The 21,379-nt window shown below is 40.1% G+C and overlaps 2 protein-coding genes across 4 annotated transcripts; one reads left to right on the top strand and one right to left on the bottom strand.

Moving 5' to 3' along the window:
* The first annotated feature begins 1,789 nt into the window (after window positions 1-1,789).
* ssr2 (signal sequence receptor, beta) lies at window positions 1,790-6,520 on the top strand. Its single transcript, NM_001304224.1, is given in 6 exon segments — window positions 1,790-1,838; window positions 3,289-3,446; window positions 3,810-3,908; window positions 4,612-4,720; window positions 5,054-5,131; window positions 5,838-6,520. Coding segments are annotated over 5 exon segments (555 nt in total). The 5' UTR covers window positions 1,790-1,838; the 3' UTR covers window positions 5,949-6,520.
* A 2,459-nt stretch (window positions 6,521-8,979) lies between these two features.
* On the bottom strand, window positions 8,980-18,092 carry si:ch73-109i22.2. 3 transcript variants are annotated; one of them, XM_010873755.5, is made up of 9 exons: window positions 17,969-18,092; window positions 15,359-15,528; window positions 13,672-13,856; window positions 11,048-11,137; window positions 10,789-10,963; window positions 10,374-10,619; window positions 9,908-10,286; window positions 9,549-9,703; window positions 8,980-9,240 (listed from the first exon to the last, which is right to left on the bottom strand). In XM_010873755.5, exons 1-9 carry the CDS (start codon window positions 18,000-18,002, stop codon window positions 9,061-9,063), a joined length of 1,614 nt encoding a protein of 537 aa, XP_010872057.4. In that variant the 5' UTR covers window positions 18,003-18,092; the 3' UTR covers window positions 8,980-9,060. The 3 variants fall into 3 exon arrangements, with proteins under 3 accessions (XP_010872057.4, XP_010872060.4, XP_010872058.4); XM_010873758.5 differs by having other exon boundaries at window positions 9,926-10,286; XM_010873756.5 differs by having other exon boundaries at window positions 15,368-15,528; window positions 17,969-18,091.
* Window positions 18,093-21,379: the final 3,287 nt, after the last annotated feature.

Here is a 21,379-nt window from a genome sequence, read left to right as displayed (position 1 = left end):
GATGATCAAAGGACATAGGAAACATGGGTAAGGATATAAATATTTAAGAGATGTCGCTCCTCTTGGCGATGGCACAAATGAATGTTGGAAAAGATTTTGGTCACTGGTTGCTTTGAAATTTCAGTTGTTTCTTAAAGATGTTTCAACTATACCACAATACTTAATTCAAGTTCAAAGTCCCAGCAATTAGCAAAAAGTAATGTTGTATATGACACCTGTCTACTACTGCCTCCACCTGAGGCCTGAGTTTAATGTTGTAAATTCAATGAAAAAGTCCCTACGATCCATTTGTGCCTGTTACATTGTTGACAGCAGTGGGAGGGCCTTTGGAATATGGGGCAAGCCATGAATGTGACCATGTTTTCACACAAAAAAGCAATACTGTGAGTCTTGTATCTGCACCGCAGGATCTTGTCATTGATGATTTGCCCTATGAGTAATGACAATCTGAGTATCCCTGCTTTTCTGTGCAACACCTCTGGACACACACTGTGTACACATTGATAAAGAAGAGTGACAGGGTCAACTGTAACCTTATCCAGATCAATAGCAGCTCATCGACCAAAAGGGCACCATAAAGACAGGCACAAAAATAGGACAGTGACATTTCGCTGGCAAAGCTTGAATGGAGGAAGACTCAACAAGATGGGTATTGATGTGGGGCTAAGTTCTCCCAATGTTACCCCATGGTCCCTCAGCCGAAGCATTCTCTTTTATTCACGTTAATACAGTTGCAAACAGCCACAGTTCACCCTGCAGGAATTATTGCTGTGAAATTATTTTAAATACTCAGTTAAACATTCAGAAGCTCTTCTGTCCTAGCTAAAAAAGGAAGCCGGTTAGAAGAGTTTTGACTGATCTGAGGAGGAGCTGCCCTCATAAAAGGGTGGAATGACCAAGACAGCAGAAGTAAAAGAACAAAAAACAAGGTCTGGATGTAGGGTGTCAGACATTGTAGTGTGTTGTTGAATAGTTAACTACATTTGTGGCTAATGCTAGCTAACATTACCTATTTTTGAAGGCTATCTGGGAACAGCACAAACTATCTAGTGTTTAGCAACTTCAATGCATGTTACTAGTTAGCTATGACAAAAGGAAATATACTAAACTAGCTTTGAGATTAGCACAAACTACGTCTACTTACATGAACAACCAGGATATTATTCCCAAGACAATTAAACTGAGAGATAATACAATTCAAACAATGAGGATACATTTGGCTATTCCAATGGCTAGGCCTACCTGGTGGAAATTTGGAAAACTCTCTGGAGAAAAATGGTTACTGCACACCCGGCTCCTTAATTTTTTTTTTTGCATGCTTGCCTGACACTCTACAAACTAAATTCATTTTGGCCTGGTTCCTGGAATTATTGGAAGCTGAAATAAAATATATTCTATGGGCTCTATGGCAAAACGTGACAGCTCATGTAATCACAGATGTCAAGTGAATTTGAATCATGATCCGCAAGCAGATAATTTGCATTTGGGAGAGAATTCAATTACCAAAAATTTTTTATTGGTGTTATAGCAACAAGTGTTTAGGATAAAAGTTTTCTGGTGATTAGTGTACATATTCAAGCACTGAAATAACAGATTTTTATGAAGATTGTCAAATTAGGTTAACTGCCCCTTTAATTGAATGGTACAGTTCGAATGAACTGTTTAACCAACTCGCCGAGTCGCTAGGTGGCGCAGGCGAATATGAGCAAAACCTGCTGTTTTAGGGTCTGCCTCTAACGCACGACTATTGCTGACGACGAGGCTAAAATATACTGAGCATGCGTGTTTTGTTGAAGGTGATCCTTCCTGTTTGTGAGACGAAAGGACTGAAGCTGAAGGTAAAAACCCCTCAATATTTATTCTTTTTTATTGTGCATGCGGGGATTTTGCTTTCGTGTATTATCTAACAGACTGACAGGAAATTACACTATAATAACTGGTAAAAGTTTAACGGATTATTGTTTTGTATATACTAATATAGGATATAACGTTAGTTGGGTTCAGTCTTGCTTGTCATTCTATTCAGCTACTTGAACTGAAGTACACGTAAGCGTAAGCTTTGCGTGCTGATTTGCTAGCTACAATTTTCTGCATGCTAGCTAGCTAAGTGTTAATTAACTTATTGACACCTCTTAAAGTTTTCTCTGATACTGCGAATAACGTTTTTTTTTACAGTGATTTGCATCTACTTTTATAATGAATTAGTAATTGTAGCTAGTTTACTTTCAACAAAGAGTTGGTCTTGTTGTAGTTCGTTAGCAACTGTACTGTCTGGACTGCAGGTAAAGGTAGCGACCTAGTAGCTTCTTTCGTAACTAGGGATTGTCTCATTAGTTAACGACTATTTACATAATATCTGATGACCAGCTAATTAAGGTATCATCCGATAACTAATTAATGAGACGAGCGAAGCTAATGTAGCTACCTAGGTATCAAGGCACTAGCCGGCTAACCTAGCTAGTACCTATTCGTTACAGTAATACGTTAACGACATGTACACGTAGCTTTGAAGTACTGTGATTTACAGTCCTTTAGTTGGTTCAATTTTGAAGAAGGTTGTTTAGCCAAATGCACAATGCAATATATCAATATTTATGTTACAGTACCTGTATGTAGTTACTGTTATGGAGCAGTTTTAGATGAACGCATCTTTTCGTTAACGTTTGCCGAATTGCCTTTCACCCATTTTTGATCATTTTGTATTGGGTTGCTGCTCTGGTCAGGAATGGCACCGCAGGTTTATATACAGTACTGTACTAGCACCCGATGCAAGGAAAAATTACACGTACTGTCCCGTAGCTAGCTAAATAAAATTAAACGTAAAGTTTCAGCTGTGCTGATACATTCTAGAGGTCAGGATGGTTGGAGACCGGGTTAAGAAACGTGACAGTTCAAAAGAACCGTGTGTGCAGGTGAAAAATAGTGATTTTCATTCTGAAATGTACATAGGAAGAAATACCGTTTAATGGTGTGTTAAATACAACTTATTTTTATATAATTCCCGTTTCAAAACCTTATATCAAGAAAATATTAACTGGTTAGACCATCCTGCTTATAAGATTTTAGTATATATATATAGATATAGATATAGATATAGATAGATATATAGATAGATAGATAGATAGATAGAAGTGTACATTGCAAAAAGTGTGCTTGATTTGGCATTTAGTTCTGTGTACTTCCAAAACGTTTGAATTCCTAGAATAACCCATGCTCTAAACCAATAGAAAGTTGGTCTTGCTATCGGATATTGTTGACATCAAAATGCGTTTTATTTTTTTCTTGCAGATGAGAGCCCTGTATGTGTTTTCTCTGCTGGCTCTGCTGAGTCTGGGGACAGGAGAGGAGGGGGCTCGTCTGTTGGCCTCCAAGTCCCTGTTGAACCGTTATGCCGTTGAGGGCCGTGACCTCACACTGCAGTACAACATCTACAATGTTGGGAGCAGGTATTGTACACCACCAGCCGTCTCTTCTTAGGAAACCAATCATTTGTCAGTAAAAATCTGTTGATGGAACTCTCATTATGAAAGGACATTGAGTATTATCCTTTTGCCTAGGTAAACCATTGGATGTCATGCCTCTTGTATGCTGACAGTTAATTTACAGTTTCATTATTTGCATGAAATAAAGTGTCCTGAAGTGTGCGGTTCCATACTCGTATATGGTATTAACTGGTGATTGAGTGGTTAAAATCGCACCAATGCTTTTAAATTCCTTACAGGGCAGTGAAATGAAGCAGGTTGGGATGTGTAGAGAATGCAGAATCATGGGGTTCTAAGGCCTTAACTCATTCTGGATCTGTTCCACAGTGCTGCCCTGGAGGTGGAGTTATCTGATGACTCCTTCCCCCCTGAGGATTTTGGCATCGTCTCCGGAATGCTGAATGTGAAATGGGATAGGATTGCCCCGTATCCTTTAATGCCACAATCCTGACCCTGGTTTCAGCAAAGTCAGTCAGGCCATTTGTTTTGATGTAGGGATTTAAGATTTTATTAGGTCCCTTTTCTACCACCAAAAGCAGCTTCTACTCTTCCTTGGGCCCAAACAAAACATTAAACATGACAAAATACAGAAGACAGATTCAGACAATGGAAAGTGAAAACTACATTTGGACCTTGTAGATTTAAAATGAGACAATGAGTGTTTTTCAGAACGAATTATTACGCAGGAAAATGCGTTCTTAAAAACACCCACCTGGAAGTACCTACTTAATCTGCCTCAGAAGTAGCTAACCAAAAAATAAATACAGACCCTAATATAGGATAGGAAGTTAATGTTTAAAAAGCCAAGCCAAACTAAAGAAAAATACATGCTTAGGGTCCTATGAGCTCAGAGCAAGTGGTTCTCTTCCACTCGCTATAGTTCATTCCAGCTGCAACGCTATGGTTATGGAACTTTATTAGTTGGGCCAGCACTTGTGAAATATGTAAAACCCATGTTGATCATCCATGTCCAACTAGCATTTTCTGTTTAAAAAAAAAAAACAAAGGTAGAGGTGTCCATATCTGAACATTCCCAGCTGAACACTGCTGTCAGTTTAAACCAGCTTGTTACATCTAGTTGCTATTGGTTTTCTCTAGCTGTTTATACCTTCACCTTTGCCCTCTCCAGTGCTAGCAATGTCTCTCATACTGTGGTACTGCGCCCCCTGAAGGCTGGATACTTCAACTTCACCTCTGCCTCAGTCAGCTACTTGGCCCAGGAGGGAGGACAAGTCGTGGTAAGGGGCACCAGAATCAGCTACGCTGATCAGGGTTCATATTCTTAAAACCATTTAGGAGTAAGACATGCTTCATAAATTCTGTCATCGATACTTGAGTCCAAATAATATTTCAAACCATCCAGTTTAGATTTTGTATTGGTCCTAACAGCAAAGCTCAATCCAGCACTTCAATCTGGCCTGATGAAGGCAGTTCTCTGCTTCTCAGTCTATTTTGGAACTTTTTCATTCTGTTTTTCAATGTGCAGACTGTAGCCTAATATTCACTTGCCTACTGATATGTTCTGGCACACCTTCTGAGGAAACCTAACCACCTGGGTCTTCTTCCCACAGGTTGGCTACACCAGTGCCCCCGGACAGGGTGGGATCTTGGCACAGAGGGAATTTGACAGACGTTTTTCCCCACACTATGTAAGCAATAAGTCATTTCACACCATTAGAGGAGTTGGTATTGATTTCCTTCAAATAACTATGAAAATCTGGATTTCTTTAAAAATGTAATTGCCTTCTGGGTGATTTTCCAATTCCACTGTAAATCCTATCTGCACAAGCATGCTCAAGCTGTTATTATAATCTTTTAGCATTTTTGGAATGGTGTCATCCGAGTTGAGGAAATTAGCCCTTGTTGTTAAATGCAGAACGTCCTAGTGCAGGGCTGGCCAACCCTGTTCCTGGAGAGCCACAGTCCTGTAGGTTTTCTCTTCAGCCTCATTTGTGACCAACCTGAGTCTGCTTTTCATCCAACTACTAATTAGAATTAGGTGTGCTGAATAAGAGTTGGGGAGAGAACCTACAGGACTGTGGCTCTCCAGGAGCAGGGTTGGCCAGCCCTGTCCTAGTGGGAAATTTTCTCAATATTAAATTAAACAAAGCCCCACAATTAATGATCCTTGGAAAAATATGGGTTGGGAGATTACGATCAGACTAATAGGCCAGTCATTAGTTTTTTAGCCAAAACAAACTACATGGCAAACAGTGGTTCATTATTTTATTCTCCCATTTTTAATGATATAAAAATATGAATCGAATCCCATTTAGTTTGTTTTACATTTCAAAAATGCTAAGTTTGGCTGTGTACCTGACCACATCTCCCTCCCTCACCCCATTCTCCATCCAGTTGGACTGGGCTGCCTTTGGCGTGATGACCCTTCCCTCCATCGGCATCCCGCTGCTCCTTTGGTTCTCCAGCAAGAGGAAGTACGACTCGCCCAAAGCCAAGAAGAACTGAACACTACCATGGGACTAGATAAGGGGTGGGTTAGGAATAGGGTCCAAGAAAATGTATCTTTTTCACACTATTGTGCCAACAGAAACCATACTGGCTCAGATTTTTGTCCTTGTCACTTTGTCCATTCCGGCACAGTTCCACCCATCATGATGGAAGTGCAACCAGACTAAGGCAGTAAAGCTCTGTTTTGCTCATTAGTGTGAAAAATGGTGGGACTATTAGTAGCTTACATTGGAATGGGATGGACAGTACCTAAATTACCCATATTGGGGGTAAATGAAAACAAACACGTTATTCTAGAGTGATCTGTGAATATGCTTTCTTTTGATTGACTGGAGGATTATGAGTATGAGCTTTGGACTATGTTGTTAGAAGACGGAGAGAACGAGCTACGGTTGTTTTTCTATACGCATGCATACACAGACATACAGAAGGCTGTCGCATCAGGACTGCTGCTACACAGCTACGTTGACATGATCCGCTGCCTTCTTCCTTTGGTTTTTGAAACCATCTATTTCCGGAGTGGTTCTGGGTAGAACTCTATTGTTTAAAAATAAACATGCAGGGGTTTTATAAAGGGATTCTTGTATTTTATTTTAAAGTATTTATTTTGAGGGGTCGTATCCTAATGTACAAACCTTCTGTACATACTGTTTTGGCATATTGGAGCTGACATTCAGGACCCCACTCTTGACTGAAATGGAGAACATGGTCAGTTCTTTAAAGTGTATCGAAATAGGTTTACTTGGGAGTTTTTTCCACTGATCTAAAAAGTCCACAATGTCAAAGTGACAAATAAAAAGGTGCTAATTGTTCTTATTACAAATAAACAAACAGAAAAGAATGTATTGCTTAAGTGCCCCACCCCCCCCTTTGCCATGACAGGTGGATGAGCTGTGGTGCATCCAATTGTCTTGAGAAGTTATGCAATTATTTGAACTATTTTCAACAAACTTTGAAGCACTGATGCTTTCCAGCCAACTTGGTTGAAAATTGTTTAATTACTTGAGGCTTTGATCACAGTATACATTAGTGGCCCCTGCTGGTCATAATTCAAAGCCCCAAATTATCGATGATGTCCCAAAAGCCATAATCCAGTTATAGTTATGATGCAGTATACACCGATCAGCTATAATATTATGACCACTGACAGGTGTTGTGAATAACACTGATAATCTCGTTATCATGGTACCTGTCAGTGGGTGTGATATATTAGGCAGTAAGTGAACATTCTGGCCTCAAAGTTGATGTGTAAGAAGCAGGAAAAATGGGAACGCGTAAGGATCAACTTTGACAAGGGCCAAATCAGGTGGTAGCGTGACTAAACATTAATGACATGTTCTGGGAAAAGGTTTCTGCACAATGTTTTGAATAAGCTGCTCAAGCAAATTTGCATGCTCTGGAGCTTTGGTTTCTAACATATTGTCAAAACCTAATGAAGAAGAAACATTCAAAGCATATCCAGAATAAGGGTATTCAAAAGCACCAATCGGGTAGGGTATAAGATCATCCCAAAGGACTGAATATCCCCTGGAGCACAGTAAGGTCCATTATTGAAAGAAAATGAGAATATGGCATATCTGTCAATCTGTCTAGAACAGGCCTGAATATCTAGGCTAGAAGGGCACTAGAGAGGCCGCCTACAGCAACTCTAAAGGAGTTAAAGTCTTCCACAGCTTAGCCCAGGTGCTTCCCAAAAGTGGCCTTAATGGAAAAAAAATCTCAGCTAAAAAATATTCTATGGTCAGATGAGACAAAATAGAGCTTTTTGATCTCAATGCTAAGCACTATGTTTGACAAAGAACACCACACATCATACTGGGAACTTCATCTCTATCGTTAAGTGTGGTGGAGGCAGCGTCATGCTGCGGGGATGCCTCTTCGTGGCAGGGATTGGGAGACAGGTCAGGATTGAGGAAAAGATGAAAGGAGCAAAATACAGAGAGGTTCTTGAGAAAAACCTGATCCAGAGCACAAAATCTCAAACTGAGCTGAAGATTCATCTCAGCACGACAACTGCCTAAAGCATACAGCCAAGACAATGCTAGTGTTCTTGAGTGGCCCTGACAAAGTTACAGACCTAAATTAAATCGAAAATATGAGGAAAGAGTGGAAAATAGCTGTTCACCAAAGGTCCCCATCCAACTTGACAGAGCTTGAGCAATTTTGCATTGCAGGATGAGAAACAATGGCTGTGTCCAGATGTGCAAAGCTCATCCAAATAGATTCATAGCTTTTATTTCTGCCAAAAGTTGCTCAAATATTGACTAAAGGGAGTGAATTATTTTCAGTTGCTTTCAGTTTTGTATTTCTTATTAATTTAGAACCATTTGCAGATTTTTCACTATGACATTGTCTTTTTTGATGATCAGTCGCAAACACTACTAATTAAATAAACTTTTACTTCATTTTGGCATAACAAAATGTGGGAAAGTCCAAGGGGGGTCAATACTTTTGAGAGGCACTGTATATTAATTGTCAATATTTTTTCTCAAAGATGGTTGGCGAGTGGTCAGTGTTTATAGTTTGACATGCTGTAGATGAGGTTGTCAGTATTTGTTTAAGGGGAGTTGTGAAATACGGCCTCCTGAATGTACCCCAGATCTGGTGTACCTCTTAATTAAATTCAGTCTTATACCAGAACGGTAGGCCCTATGTGGGTGTCTTGTGAAAGCTGAGAGTTTTGTCTTTCCAGCGATACCTTCCAATCTTTGGTGTGACTCACTAGCATAGAAATCTATGATGTTGTTATTACACATAACCTATTACCCGATTAACTTTGATCATTGTGTGTAAATTATACCTCTAAATCATTAAAATAGTAGATGAGGGTTTTGTTCCACCAGGGCCCTGTATTTTACAATGGATACACCCCCTCCCTGAAAACCGGAAACAAATCCTAAACCACAGTTATTACCATACTCTGTCAGTGTGCTGTAGTTAGTATATTATTTTATTTTGATGTTTTTTCAGGGATAAGGGGAGCTTGACTGGCTGTTGTATGCAATGGTTAAACTGGCAGTCAGTACAGTTCAGTTGTGTTGGGAGGACAGTTGTGGCTGAAATCGTATTAGTCCATTCACAGTGCAGGGGCTTTAGCAGGAAAGCGTGATCAGTGTTTGGCATTTGGTGGAGGAAGTGGTGGAAGTGGAGGCCTGGAGCTTCTCGACTTGTCTTGGATCTGTTCATAGATTCTGGTCCCCTCCTTATCAGTCAAATGTCGTTCTGAACAAGGTAGCTGGAAGACCCCATGTTGGGATGGGGAAAAAGACAAGAGGGGTTCTCCACTTTGCTAAAAAAATAAAGAAAAAAATGCAACACCATGAAGTATTACATACCTATTTGAAAGCAATTGAAGTACCTTTTCTACCAATGTCATTTTTACTAAATAAATAAAAAAGTCAGATTAACATCAGTTACTACAGTTGTTTTTGTAACCTCTTAATGGTCTGGATAAAATGTCACCGTAATATACTTTTGGTGAACAATAACATAGCAGATGTAAAATAATTGCATGAGTGCAGTCTCAAGATAATGTAAGATCCTTGAAAAACTGTTGCTTCTGGTTTCTGGGCAACGCCTCTGTGGGTTGGTTTGTACCTGCACACTCCTTTCCGGTCGAGCGGGGCAATTAATGGCCCTGGGAGGGGGTCTGGAAGGCAGGCTTGGAGCCATCCTAGTGGGAAGAGGGGTGTGACTGGGGCCCTGTTTGGCTCCTCTTATGTTCACCTCTGAGTAGAGGTGATTCCGGGGGCCTGGAAACAAGACGGACATATTGGAATACATGAATAGTAATTTATGTTAGTTGTTCACAGTACATTAAGGAATTTTCTAAACCTAAAACTAAAATCTAACCTAAAACTAATGAGCTTCTAAAGCTTAAATGTGAAAATAACCTGATGTGCATTTTGTTTATGCTAATAACACAAGCTGTGAAAGACAAGGAGCTAGTCTTTCACCTTCCACGTTATCCTTACTGTCTGCATCCCGCCACTGCCCCATGGCGTTAAAGTCTATGTGTTCCATCACTTCCTCTTCACTTCGGGCCGGCTGAAAGGTTTCCTCATAGGTGTGTAGAGGCTCTAGCTTCCAGTAGCCAGGATCCACTGCTGAGCCATGGTGTGTCGCAGGGACAGAGGAGGATGGCATTGCCCCCTGTTGGCCTGGAGGGTTCACATTGACGTAGGGAGACCTGTCCACCTGGGAAAGCACCCTCGGTGGCTTGTTAACCCGAGCATATGTTGCCTCATGATGGTCATCACCCCTACCACCTGCTCCTTCACAGCTAACGTTGCATTTTGTGGCATCATCTTCAGGAGGATGGACCAGAACTCTCACCTGGGAAAAAAAATAAATAAATTATAAAATAAATTAATGTTTACGTTTTGTTTAGTTAAAAAAAAAAAGGTACAGATAATTCCTTGCCTCATTCAGCTTCCCAAACTGGTTTTCTGGAAGAGAATTTGACTTCTGGAGCTTCTTCTTCACCACTGCAGCATAATCGGGCATCCTGTCATCGTTAGAGGCTGAGCTGGCTGAGACTTCTGGCATTTGGACAGTGTCAGGGGTACAGGTGGCCGTTGACGACAGTACAGAAGCCTCATTTTCGGTAATCTTTCCACCTTCCCCCTGCAGGTCATGTTCAACTGTGTCCACGTAAGCTTGTCTGGACTGAAATAAGGTAAAAGGGACAATGAAAGGTTGATCAGTGATTACTGAGTTTACATACAGTATAAGAGTACTCATCAACATAATGTATGTTTGTTAGATATTTAGGTAGAATTGTTCCCCTTTGTTAAGGGAATTCACATTGTGTATGTTTTAAATATGGACTTCGCACCTTGTCACAGGGTGTGGTGAGCATCTCGTTGTAGGGCCCAACAGGATTCTGGGTGTAGTAGTTGACCAGCTCCGGTAGACTGCCATGGCGACTCTCCTCCCCAGAGATGAGATAACAGACCCCTCTGCTGCTGGCCTCTTCCTCAATTATAAAATGGCGGCACCTGTCCTGTCCTCTGAGCGGGGGAGTGTGGGATTACATGTCAAAAACATTAATTCAATGTAGTAGGTGTGTGTGTGTTCTACTTTGATCGATTTACCTGTATGAGAGTACAAATCCAATCTTTGATTCACTTAGCCGGAGCAGGAAACAGCCCTGATGCTTGTCTTTCAGAAGCTCTTCCGCCTCCCTGTCCAGCAAACAGTCAAGACAACGGAAAACAACTAATATCAATGACTTTTGGCTTTGACTGATATGAGTTTCTCACTGCAGTGTCACTCAGGTGGTTACAGTAGGGAGCAATGTTATTCTTACTGTATTATTTCCTGTTTTCTTAAACATACAGTGGGGAGAACAAGTATTTGGTAACCTGCCGAATTTGCAGGTTTACCCACTTGCAAAGTCAAATTTTTATCATAGGTACTCATCAACTGTGAGTGATGGAATCTAAAACAAAAATCCAGAAAATCACATTGTATGATTTCTAAGTAATTCATTTGCATTTTATTGCATGACATAAGTATTTGATACATCAGGAAAGCAGAACTTAATATTTGGTACAGAAACATTTGTTTGCAATTACAAAGATCATACGTTTCCTGTAGTTCTTGACCAGGTTTGCACACTGCAGCAGGGATTTTGGCCCACTCCTCCATACAGACCTTCTCCAGATCCTTCAGGTTTCAGGCCTGTCGCTGGGCAATACGGACTTTCAGCTCCCTCCAAAGATTTTCTATTGGGTTCAGGTCTAGAGACTGGCTAGGCCACTCCAGGACCTTGAGATGCTTCTTACGAAGCCACTCCTTAGTTGCCCTGGCTGTGTGTTTCGGGTCGTTGTCATGCTGGAAGACCCAGCCATGACCCATCTTCAATGCTCTTACTGAGGGAAGGAGGTTGTTGGCCAAGATCTCATGATACATGGCCCCATCCATCCTCCCCTCAATACGGTGCAGTCGTCCTGTCCCCTCTGCAGAAAAGCATTCCCAAATAATGATGTTTCCACATCCATGCTTCACAGTTGGGATGGTGTTCTTGGGGTTGTACTCATCCTTCTTCTTCCTCCCAACATGGCGAGTGGAATTTAGACCAAAATGCTCTATTTTTGTCTCATCAGACCACATGACCTTCTCCCATTCCTCCTCTGGATCATCCAGATGGTCATTGGCAAACTTCAGACGGGCCTGGACATGCGCTGGCTTGAGCAGAGGGACCTTGCGTGCACTGTAGGATGTTAATCCATGACGGCGTAGTGTGTTACTAATGGTTTTCTTTGAGACTGTGGTCCCAGCTCTCTTCAGGTCATTGACCAGGTCCTGCCATGTAGTTCTGGGATGATCCCTCACCTTCCTCATGATCATTGACACCCTACGAGGTGAGATCTTGCATGGAGCCCCAGGCCGAGGAAGATTTACCGTCATCTTGAACTTCTTCCATTTTCTAATAATTGCGCCAACAGTTGTTGCCTTCTCACCAAGCTGCTTGCCTATTGTCCTGTAGCCCAGCCTTGTGCAGGTCTACAATTTTATCCCTGATGTCCTTACACAGCTCTCTGGTCTTGGCCATTGTGGAGAGGTTGGAGTCTGTTTGATTGAGTGTGTGGACAGGTGTCTTTTATACAGGTAACGTGTTCAAACAGGTGCAGTTAATACAGGTAATGAGTGGAGGACAGGAGGGCTTCTTAAAGAAAAACATGTCTGTGAGAGACGAAATTCTTACTGGTTGGTAGGTGATCAAATACTTATGTTATGCAATAAAATGCAAATTAATTATTTAGAAATCATACAATGTGATTTTCTGGATATTTGATTTTTGTTCAGTGATGTAAGCGATCTAAACCTGTGAAAAGTACTGTGAAAAGGGCAACACAAAATGGTTAATTCAACACTTTCTTGTGGTTTTCTTCTAAACCTCAATAGTTTTACATTTTCCATCCATAGAGTTCAATATGTGTTCCGAATATGATCAGCAGGTCTCCAAACACCATCTAATCAACCTCATAAGGTGCAGCGGGTGAATCCATTAATGGAATGTAACATCCAACCAATTCTTAAATTAACAAAAACAACCCCAAGCAACTATCCCAAAGACCATCATACAGTAATACTGCCAACATTAAAGGGCAAGTTAGAGTTAAATATCATCACCCATCAATCTCTCTCTGATCTCTACAAGTTATTAGACAGTGGATATAGCGGTTGTTTCTGGACAGGCCATTTATATTATAATAACTTGTTTGGTTTGTTGGACAGAGGATTTTCCTTAATATTCATCATTATTATTACTGTCAATGATTTATTTGAGTGAAACCATTGTTTTATATTTTTGTATGATATTATTACATCAGCTATAAAATAAAAGTTGACTAATGTCCAGACAGACATGGCTACAAGAGGTTACAAAGAAACATGACATTTATTAAAGCATATGTAGATGTTTTGCTGTTGCTAGGTAGAGTTGTGGTCTCATTTTGTCAATGTAGACTTTCATTCCTGTAAACACATGTGAAACTACAAGAATATATCACTTCAATGTTTCTAGAAAGACCCATGCATGAGATGTGTCCCTTGTGGTCTCGTGTGTGGGTTAACGTATGAGTGAATATGTGTATAGTCTGCACCTGTTTGGCATAGTTAATGTTTCTTTGTCTATTGTAGACAGTATTCATACCAGTGTACTGTATGTTTCTAGGTGTGTTTTAGCTGTCTCCCGAACAGACAGTCTGACCTGCGTGTGGCAAAGCCATGGAGCCAGCGGGGCAGTGCGTGGCCAGGCCAACACAGGCGGGGGAGCTGGGTCCTTTCGAACCACAATAACGTGTGTGCTCGAAGAGAAGGCGACAAGGGCTCCAGGGGCCCGGGCCCACCCAGTGTCAGTGCAGGAGACATCTTCTTCACCACAATCTGTGGAAGCTGGAGGAAAGAGCGAGGCAAAAACATGACGTATGAGAGAAACTATCCTTCCTTCAATCTGGATTCATAAATGCGTGTTTTACTTATTCATTGTTTTATAATCCCGGGTTTAATGTTTGTAGTATTCATAAAAGAACGTGGGCCTATATATTCTGGAGCAGATGAAGCAGTTGCAGGGGGAAAACCGTCTCATTGGCTTTAACTCTTAGGCAGCTTTGAGGGGATGAAGGAGGTGGAAATCTTCTTGCCATTCTGTGCCATTTCCACATGGAAGATTCAATGATGTTCAGATCTAGTGATTGGGGTGGCCATGGAAGGTGTTTGACATAAACCCTGGTGTACATAAAACCATCTGTATCTGTGGAGCTGTTATCATCCTGGAATATTGGAACATCATGAGGGAACAGTGTTTGGACCATAGGGTGTCTCTGGTGCTCATTTTCTTTAAATGTCATACAACCATGCAGAGAAATCATCAGACCCAATGACGCCCACGAGATGGCTGCCCATACTATGACAGATTCCCCACCATGTTTAATAAGTTGGCAGCAGACATTGTGGGCTGAAGGCATCTGTTGGCTTTCTCCAAACGTAAACCTGACCGGATGTAGGAAATAGGGTGGAAGATGGCTCATCAGTCCATATCTGTTTTTTCCCCATTGCTCAGGTGTCCAGGTTTTTTGGTTCTTAAATAGTTTGCATTTGATCACTGCCTGAAGTCTACAACTCATAGATATAACCACACCCTGGGTGTTTTCCTTGGTGATGCTCTGCCTGGCCTGTACTGCAGCGATCTTTAGTTCCTGTTTCTAAGCATTTTTGCCTTCAGTCTTGTCTATAGTAAGTTAACACATGCTCAACTGGATTCAGGTCAGGCGCTTAGATTTGGCCTGTCAAGAAAATTCCACATGTTTTCTGGTAAACTCTTTAGTTGCTTTAGCAGTACGTTTTGGGTCATTTCCTGCTGCATGGTAAAGTGCCGTCCAATGACCTCTGGGGCATTTGATTGTATCTTAGTGGACCAGTTCTTTCTGTGCCCTTCAGAACTCAGAATTCTTCAGCATAGAAACCCTAAAACTAGAAGGACAGTGGTAAAGGTTGACTGCTTAGTAGGTTCTGTAAAATCTCACAATGCTAACCGTGGATAAGTAACTTTAAATTCTTCTTGTTTTAACATTTCTACACCACCATGAAATGGACGCTTTTATTAACCAAGCCACAGGAAGTTGCCTGTTTTAAAAAGCACTGTGTGGTTTAGACAAGACAATGTGTCTTGTTGCTTATGGGAAATCCTCTAGAGAAGCACAAATCATGATATTATAAATTCAGAGAACTAGCAGTCATACACTGCAGAAATACACGTCTCAATTAATATACAACTGCTTGTTTGTGTCATGTCTACCAAGCAAGGAACAAACTTCAAAAGCATTCTTATTTGACTAGTTTGACTGAATAGTGCCATTTCCACTGATTTGAGATCTGTTCAATTTAAATTATGTTACCTCATTTACCTCACTATTGGTTTGCTTGGCTGGTATGGCCACCTCCTCCTGATGGGTTTTGGGGACCTTTAAGCTTCTCCTGGGTCTGACTGGAGGAATCTGGCGGACGGCTGTGTCTTGAGCAGATTGCAGGCCTCTGATTCGCTCCTCTCGTTTGTGTTTTTCAACATCTGCCATCAAAAAAGTGATGGACACAAAAATAATATTTCAATCTAGTATTCTGTACCATAATACATACAAGCATAAATGTTTTGGGGTTAATGTTTTAAGTTAATGTTTCAAAAGATATATTCAAAATTATTCAGAGGGCCTGAGATCTTCACACTTGTGACACTTGCAATCCTCCCAACCTAAACCACCCTGAACTAGCTAATACTATTTTGATGTCATTCGGTAAGGTTAAAGGAGACAAGTTGTGTCATTGTTTAAGCTAGGTCTTGTAAACATCAGAGAAAAGATTCAACATGGTCCCCCCCTTCAACATTTCCACCAAGTACTGTTCTCCAAATTGCACAGAATGATATACATCCAAAGTAGTTAGTGCATTTTCCTCTCTATCGCTTTCAGATACTTTGGGGAAATGGGAAGCCTCACTGAAATCTTATTATCCCACATTGGATTTGTTACCCGTAAGTTAACAGTTGGCAGAGCAGTGCATTGTGGGTCACATTGCTTACAACCATGGGATACGGTTGGTCGACAGTTAGTGTCGACCAACTTCTTGACACAAGTGTCTCAAGTAATGTTAGCTAATTAGCCTAGCAAATTAGCTTAGTGTGAGTAGAGCACTGGTGAATTTACTGGTAAGTTATTGAACATAAAGCCAAAGGCAATTCATGGTTATAATTGCATCTTTGTTTGCTGGAGTTAACTAATCTTACATTGTTACTTTTATTTACGTTAGCCAAAGATTAGCCCATCATTCACGCTAGTTTACGTATTCATGTTGTCTAGCTGCAACAAGCAGCAATCTATATCAATGGCTACTTTTCTGTTATGGATGTCCTTGGCCCACTACTGTACATCTATGGTCAATCTGCTATACTAGGCAACAAGAGTTGTTCAACAAGAGACTCTGGAGAGTGAGCTATGTACTGGCAGTGAGGTTGGTGGGGTTTGTGTGATATCAGAAAGAGCAGCTTTTTTCAACTTAGATTCCTTTAGGTGCTCACACAAGTAAAAGGGACTTCATGTATTTATGATGATTAAATAATAACTGAACAGTGTTATCCAATCTGTGATACGATATTGCTGATACAGTATATCACTAAATTAGCTTTAATAAACTTAATAAACTGCTTAATGCCAAATGTCACTTGTCACTGATTTCCTCAATCCTGTACCTATAACAGTAACAAACTTAAAAATGTATTTTCTGATAACAATGATTGAAATAATATCTATTGTTATGCTACTTTTTGACCATTTTGGTAGAAATGTTTTGCACAAATTAAACAATTTATCCAACAAGCAACAACTCCTGTTGTGAAACTAACTTGGGTCGAGTTATTTAACAATGACAAAGAAGCTGCACCATCAGAATGTACATTTGTGTCAATTTAACTGATGCTGCTAAACACCATCCTTACACTATTTAAAATTCCAATCATAAAAAAGATTTGATATAGCTTCTTCAATTATTCCCCATACATAATGTAAAATTTAAATGAATAACGGCTGCACTTGGTCTTAACCCTATTCCTTAGCATGCATGCACTTCCTTCATTTGTCTCACAATAATGTGCCTTACCAAATTATTTTTAGGATAACCAGGACTACTAGGAGAATGTAAAATAATTACATAAAATGCTATTATGTCTATCTAGCTACTGTTAGGCATGGAGCACAGGCTAAAAGATTGCATTTTCAATGCAGTTGATGATTTTGTTATGAATTTATTAATGTGTAGTATGAAATTACGCGGAATTGATGGAAATGCATTCTGTAGTTAGAAAGCAATCTGGGGGAGGACCCCCTGACCCCACACCAAACGTTGTCCCCCCAATGTTCAATAAACAACTTCGCCACTACACCTCATAATTAGGGGCCAATATATCGTTTTAGAAAGTGTTCAAACTTAAAGCTCTGAGGGAGATTTTAACATAATTCTGTTAATTGTAAAAGTAATTTGAAGTGGTACTGCCGTTTTCATGTTACAATCCAGTTTCAATCTCATTTTGTCTCCTGATGGTACTGTATACCCAGCTTTCTGATGAACATTGTCAGACTTTACTTGATGCCAAAGCGCCATTTTGATTTATACTACAATATACCTGTTTTAATGTTAGTAGGCAGGTTCACTACACATAACACAATGTTAAGTTAACAACATACTTACTCTTAGCTTCTAGTTTGGGTATCTTTGATAAAAATGTAGTTTTGCACAGCTATACCTTCAACCCGGCTATACTCTAAATAGTACACTGTTTTCAGAAGTGTATAATAATTTAGTCAGTTTATGCATATTCGTTTTTTTAGTGTCTTAAAGAAAAAAGGGGACAGTGCAACCAAGGTAGTCAGACAACTACTACTGTGTGATGAGTTATCTTTTTCTAAAATATTTCCACAGATCTGAATCAATACAACAACTGTAAAAAGTTTAAGTCTGACCTTTTAAGTGCTGGTAGTCGAAGTCCATGTTCATATTTTAAAGTATGTCTCAACACTGCTGTAAGAACGGATGTCTAAGCATCTCTTTCACTCTCTATATCAAGTATGTGCTTGTGGTATGTGTATGTTTGTGTGTGTGTGTGTGTGTGTGTAAATGTGATAAGCAGGAAGGGAGAGTCAAAGAATAAAAACATTGAATAGAGAGATAAAACTTTTTCCCCTATCCTGCATACATTTGTGCATACATTTATCACATGCTCACACCACTGAGTATGTACAAATTCTCATGTATTTTTGTTTTTAATAACAACTAACAAATGCTCATAGTTCACTGTACCCATCACACTTTTAGGAAAACCAACAATAAGTTCCATGAACTGAAACTGTTCAGCATGTTGCTTAAAACTGGGTTAAGGCTCTTTTTTGCGCACATTCTGCAAATGTCATGATGGAGAACTGAGAAACCAGTAGCACAAAGAGTGAAACGTCAGACACATGTGTTTCTCCCCCACACACAGGAAGAGCACAAGACCGCACAGAACACATGACAATAGTGATGGTGGAACTGCACAGAATGGACTAAGATGAAATGAGTCAGATAGGCTCTAGAGGATCTTATTCAATACATTGATGTTAAGAGAACATGGCACCAACAATACTGAACAATGAAAAGGCAGCTGGACTTGCTGGAAAATGCAAGACATAAACTACCCATCAAAAGCTTAGGGTTACTTAGAAATGGTCTTGCTTCCATGAAAACATACCTGAGATTAGTTTGAATAGAAAATACAGCAACAAAAAAAAAAGAATTTGAGTAATTGACATGGTTAGAAATATTTATTTTTAATTGAAATAATAATTGTGTCCTTCAAATTTGTTGAGGCAATTTGAAGGGATTTCACCCCATGGTTCCTAAAGTACCTCCCACAAATTGGATTGGCTTGATGGGTTTGAGATGTGGTGACTGTGCTGGCCACTCTAATAGACAGAACCAAATATCAGCGGACGGCTTCTTCCCTAAATAGTCACTGCATAGCTTGGAGCTTTGCTTTGGGTCATTGTCCTCCAATCAAGTGCCGTCCACAGGGTATGCAAAATGGAGTGATAGCCTTCCTTCTTCAAGATCCCTTTTACCTGTACAAATCTCCCACTTCACCACCACCAAAGCACCTCCAAACCATCATATTGCCTCCACCATGTTTGACAGATGGTGTCAAGCACTTCTCCAGCACCTTTTCATGTGGTCTGCATCTCACGAATGCGCTTCTTTGTGATCCGAACACCTCAAACTTAGATTTGTCTGTCCATAACACTTCTTTCCAATCTTCCTCTGTCCAGTGTCTGTGTTCTTTGGACCATTCTTAATCATTTATTTTTATTGGCCAGTCTGACATGTGGCTTTTTCTTTGCTACTCTGCCTAAAAGGCCAGCATCCCGGAGTCGTCTCTTCACTATTTTGAGACTGTTGTCTTGCGAGTACTATTTAGTAAAGCTGCCAGTTGAGGACCTGTGAGTGTCTCTTTCTCAAACTAGACATATTGATGCATTTGTCGTCTTGCTCAGTTGTGTACTGGGGCCTCCCACTCCTCTTTCTTTTCTGGTTAGTGCCTGTTTCTTGGCAATTTCTCGCAGGGAATTGCCTTCATTTCTCAGAACAAAAATAGACGGATGAGTTCCAGAAGAAATTCTGTTGCTTCTCAACCTTTTGAGCCTATAATCGAACCCACAATTGCTGATGCTCCGGATACCCAACTTGTCTAAAGAAGGTCAGTTTCATTGCTTCATTAATCAGTACAACAGTTTTCAGCTGTGCTAACATAAGGGGTTTTCTAATGATCAATTAGCCTTTCGAAACAATAAACCTGGATTAGCAAACATAATGTGCCATTGGAACACAGGACTGATAAGTGCTGATAATGGGCCTATGCACGCCTATGTAGATATTCCATTAAAAATCAATTTCCAACTACAATAGTCATAAACAATATTAACAATGTGTACACTGTATTTCTGATCAATTTGATGTTGTTTCAATGGACAAAAAATTGCTTATCTTTCGAAAACAAGAGACCGCAAACTTTTGAATGGTAGTGTGCATTGCGGACCAATGCACATAAATATATTAAATTATTCAAAGTTTACAGTATGGATTCATGTTATCTTTCTCCCTTGCTTCACAGCTGTGTTGATGCCTTTGCCTGCTTGTTGTGCCTTTTGTTTTCTTCACTGCTGTTATCTTCTCATATCTAAACACCTTACCTTCTTTTCATCTATGTTAATCTCTCTCTGTTCAAACAAATACACACAGTTGACTGACTTCTTAGATGGATTGTCTTACCCGAAAGAGAGCTTTCCGTCATCACGTGCTGTTATAGCTCAGTGTGTTTCCTCTTTTTACTGTGTCTATCGGAATCTTTGCAATCCTCTAGTATCATTCATGTTTTTAAGTGAATAGTACTTGCGGAATGCATTGTGAGATCACCAAGGAAAGACCTACATTGCCAAACTGGGGTGCTAGAAGTAAGTTATATATTCTGAAAGTCTAGGTATATGATAACCTTTGTGGTTTTTGGCTTTGACTTTCACAGTCAGCACAACATAGGAATTTGTTGTTTCTCAACGAGTCTTTACAGAAAACAACAAGTCTGAAATAAACATTTAAAACAGATGTTTTCTTATGTTTTTCAGAAAAGTTACTTCGCTAGAAAATTTTGTCATGGTTCAGGGAAGGCAGGACACAAGGCGCAGAGCGAGTACAGGGAAACATATTTTTAATTGTAACAACAAAAGGAGAGGCAACCCGCAAACTGAGGCACAAACGACAAACTACAGAATGCAACGTGGAGCAGCTGCCTCTAATTGGGGCCAACCAAAACAGAGGCACCTCTGCGGTCAGGCCCTGACTGTGGCTCCCAGGCACATAGAGATGCCTAGAGGCCCCCAGCCAGAACCTGACAGTTTCCTATTCGTTTATTTGAGTCCTTTTAGAAATGCTACATATGTTTACAATTTTAAAGCGAAAACCTCAATGATTCACAGGCCTGCAGACAGACACACATCTCTGTCTCAATAACTATACTCTGTCACTTCTCTCTGCTTCCTTTCAGCTAAGAATGTCACGGTTATTGAGTACATGTATCACTTACTAATACAAAATAATTAGAGCAGTTTTTTTTCATTTTATGTCCACATTTTCTTGTCCCAACATTGTATACTGTAGTCTACGAGATGTTTCAACAGGTTAATTCCATTCATTCATGGATAGTTAGCAGCATTTATATAGACGTGTGGTTATTCCAATGTGAAAGGCAATCTGCAAAGATAAAGACTGGGGTATTAGATATACTATACCAGTCCACATTTTTTTCAGTTTTAATAATAGTGGACATAAAAACTACGCAATAAAATATA

Source organism: Esox lucius, chromosome 10, assembly GCF_011004845.1.
Source record: "Esox lucius isolate fEsoLuc1 chromosome 10, fEsoLuc1.pri, whole genome shotgun sequence".
Lineage (NCBI taxonomy): Eukaryota > Metazoa > Chordata > Actinopteri > Esociformes > Esocidae > Esox > Esox lucius.
The sequence above is the reverse complement of the archived record's forward strand: the minus strand, read 5'-3'. Positions and strand labels throughout refer to the sequence as shown.

What these genes read in the sequence shown, in the direction of transcription:
- si:ch73-109i22.2 (XM_010873755.5), bottom strand. Translation starts at nt 18,002, where the DNA reads ATGAACATGGACTTCGACTACCAGCACTTAAAAG. An exon ending in CGACTACCAGCACTTAAAAG is followed by an intron (nt 15,529 to 17,968) that starts GTCAGACTTAAA and finishes TTTTGATGGCAG; the next exon opens with ATGTTGAAAAACACAAACGA. An exon ending in GGATTTGTACTCTCATACAG is followed by an intron (nt 10,964 to 11,047) that starts GTAAATCGATCA and finishes TCCCCCGCTCAG; the next exon opens with AGGACAGGACAGGTGCCGCC.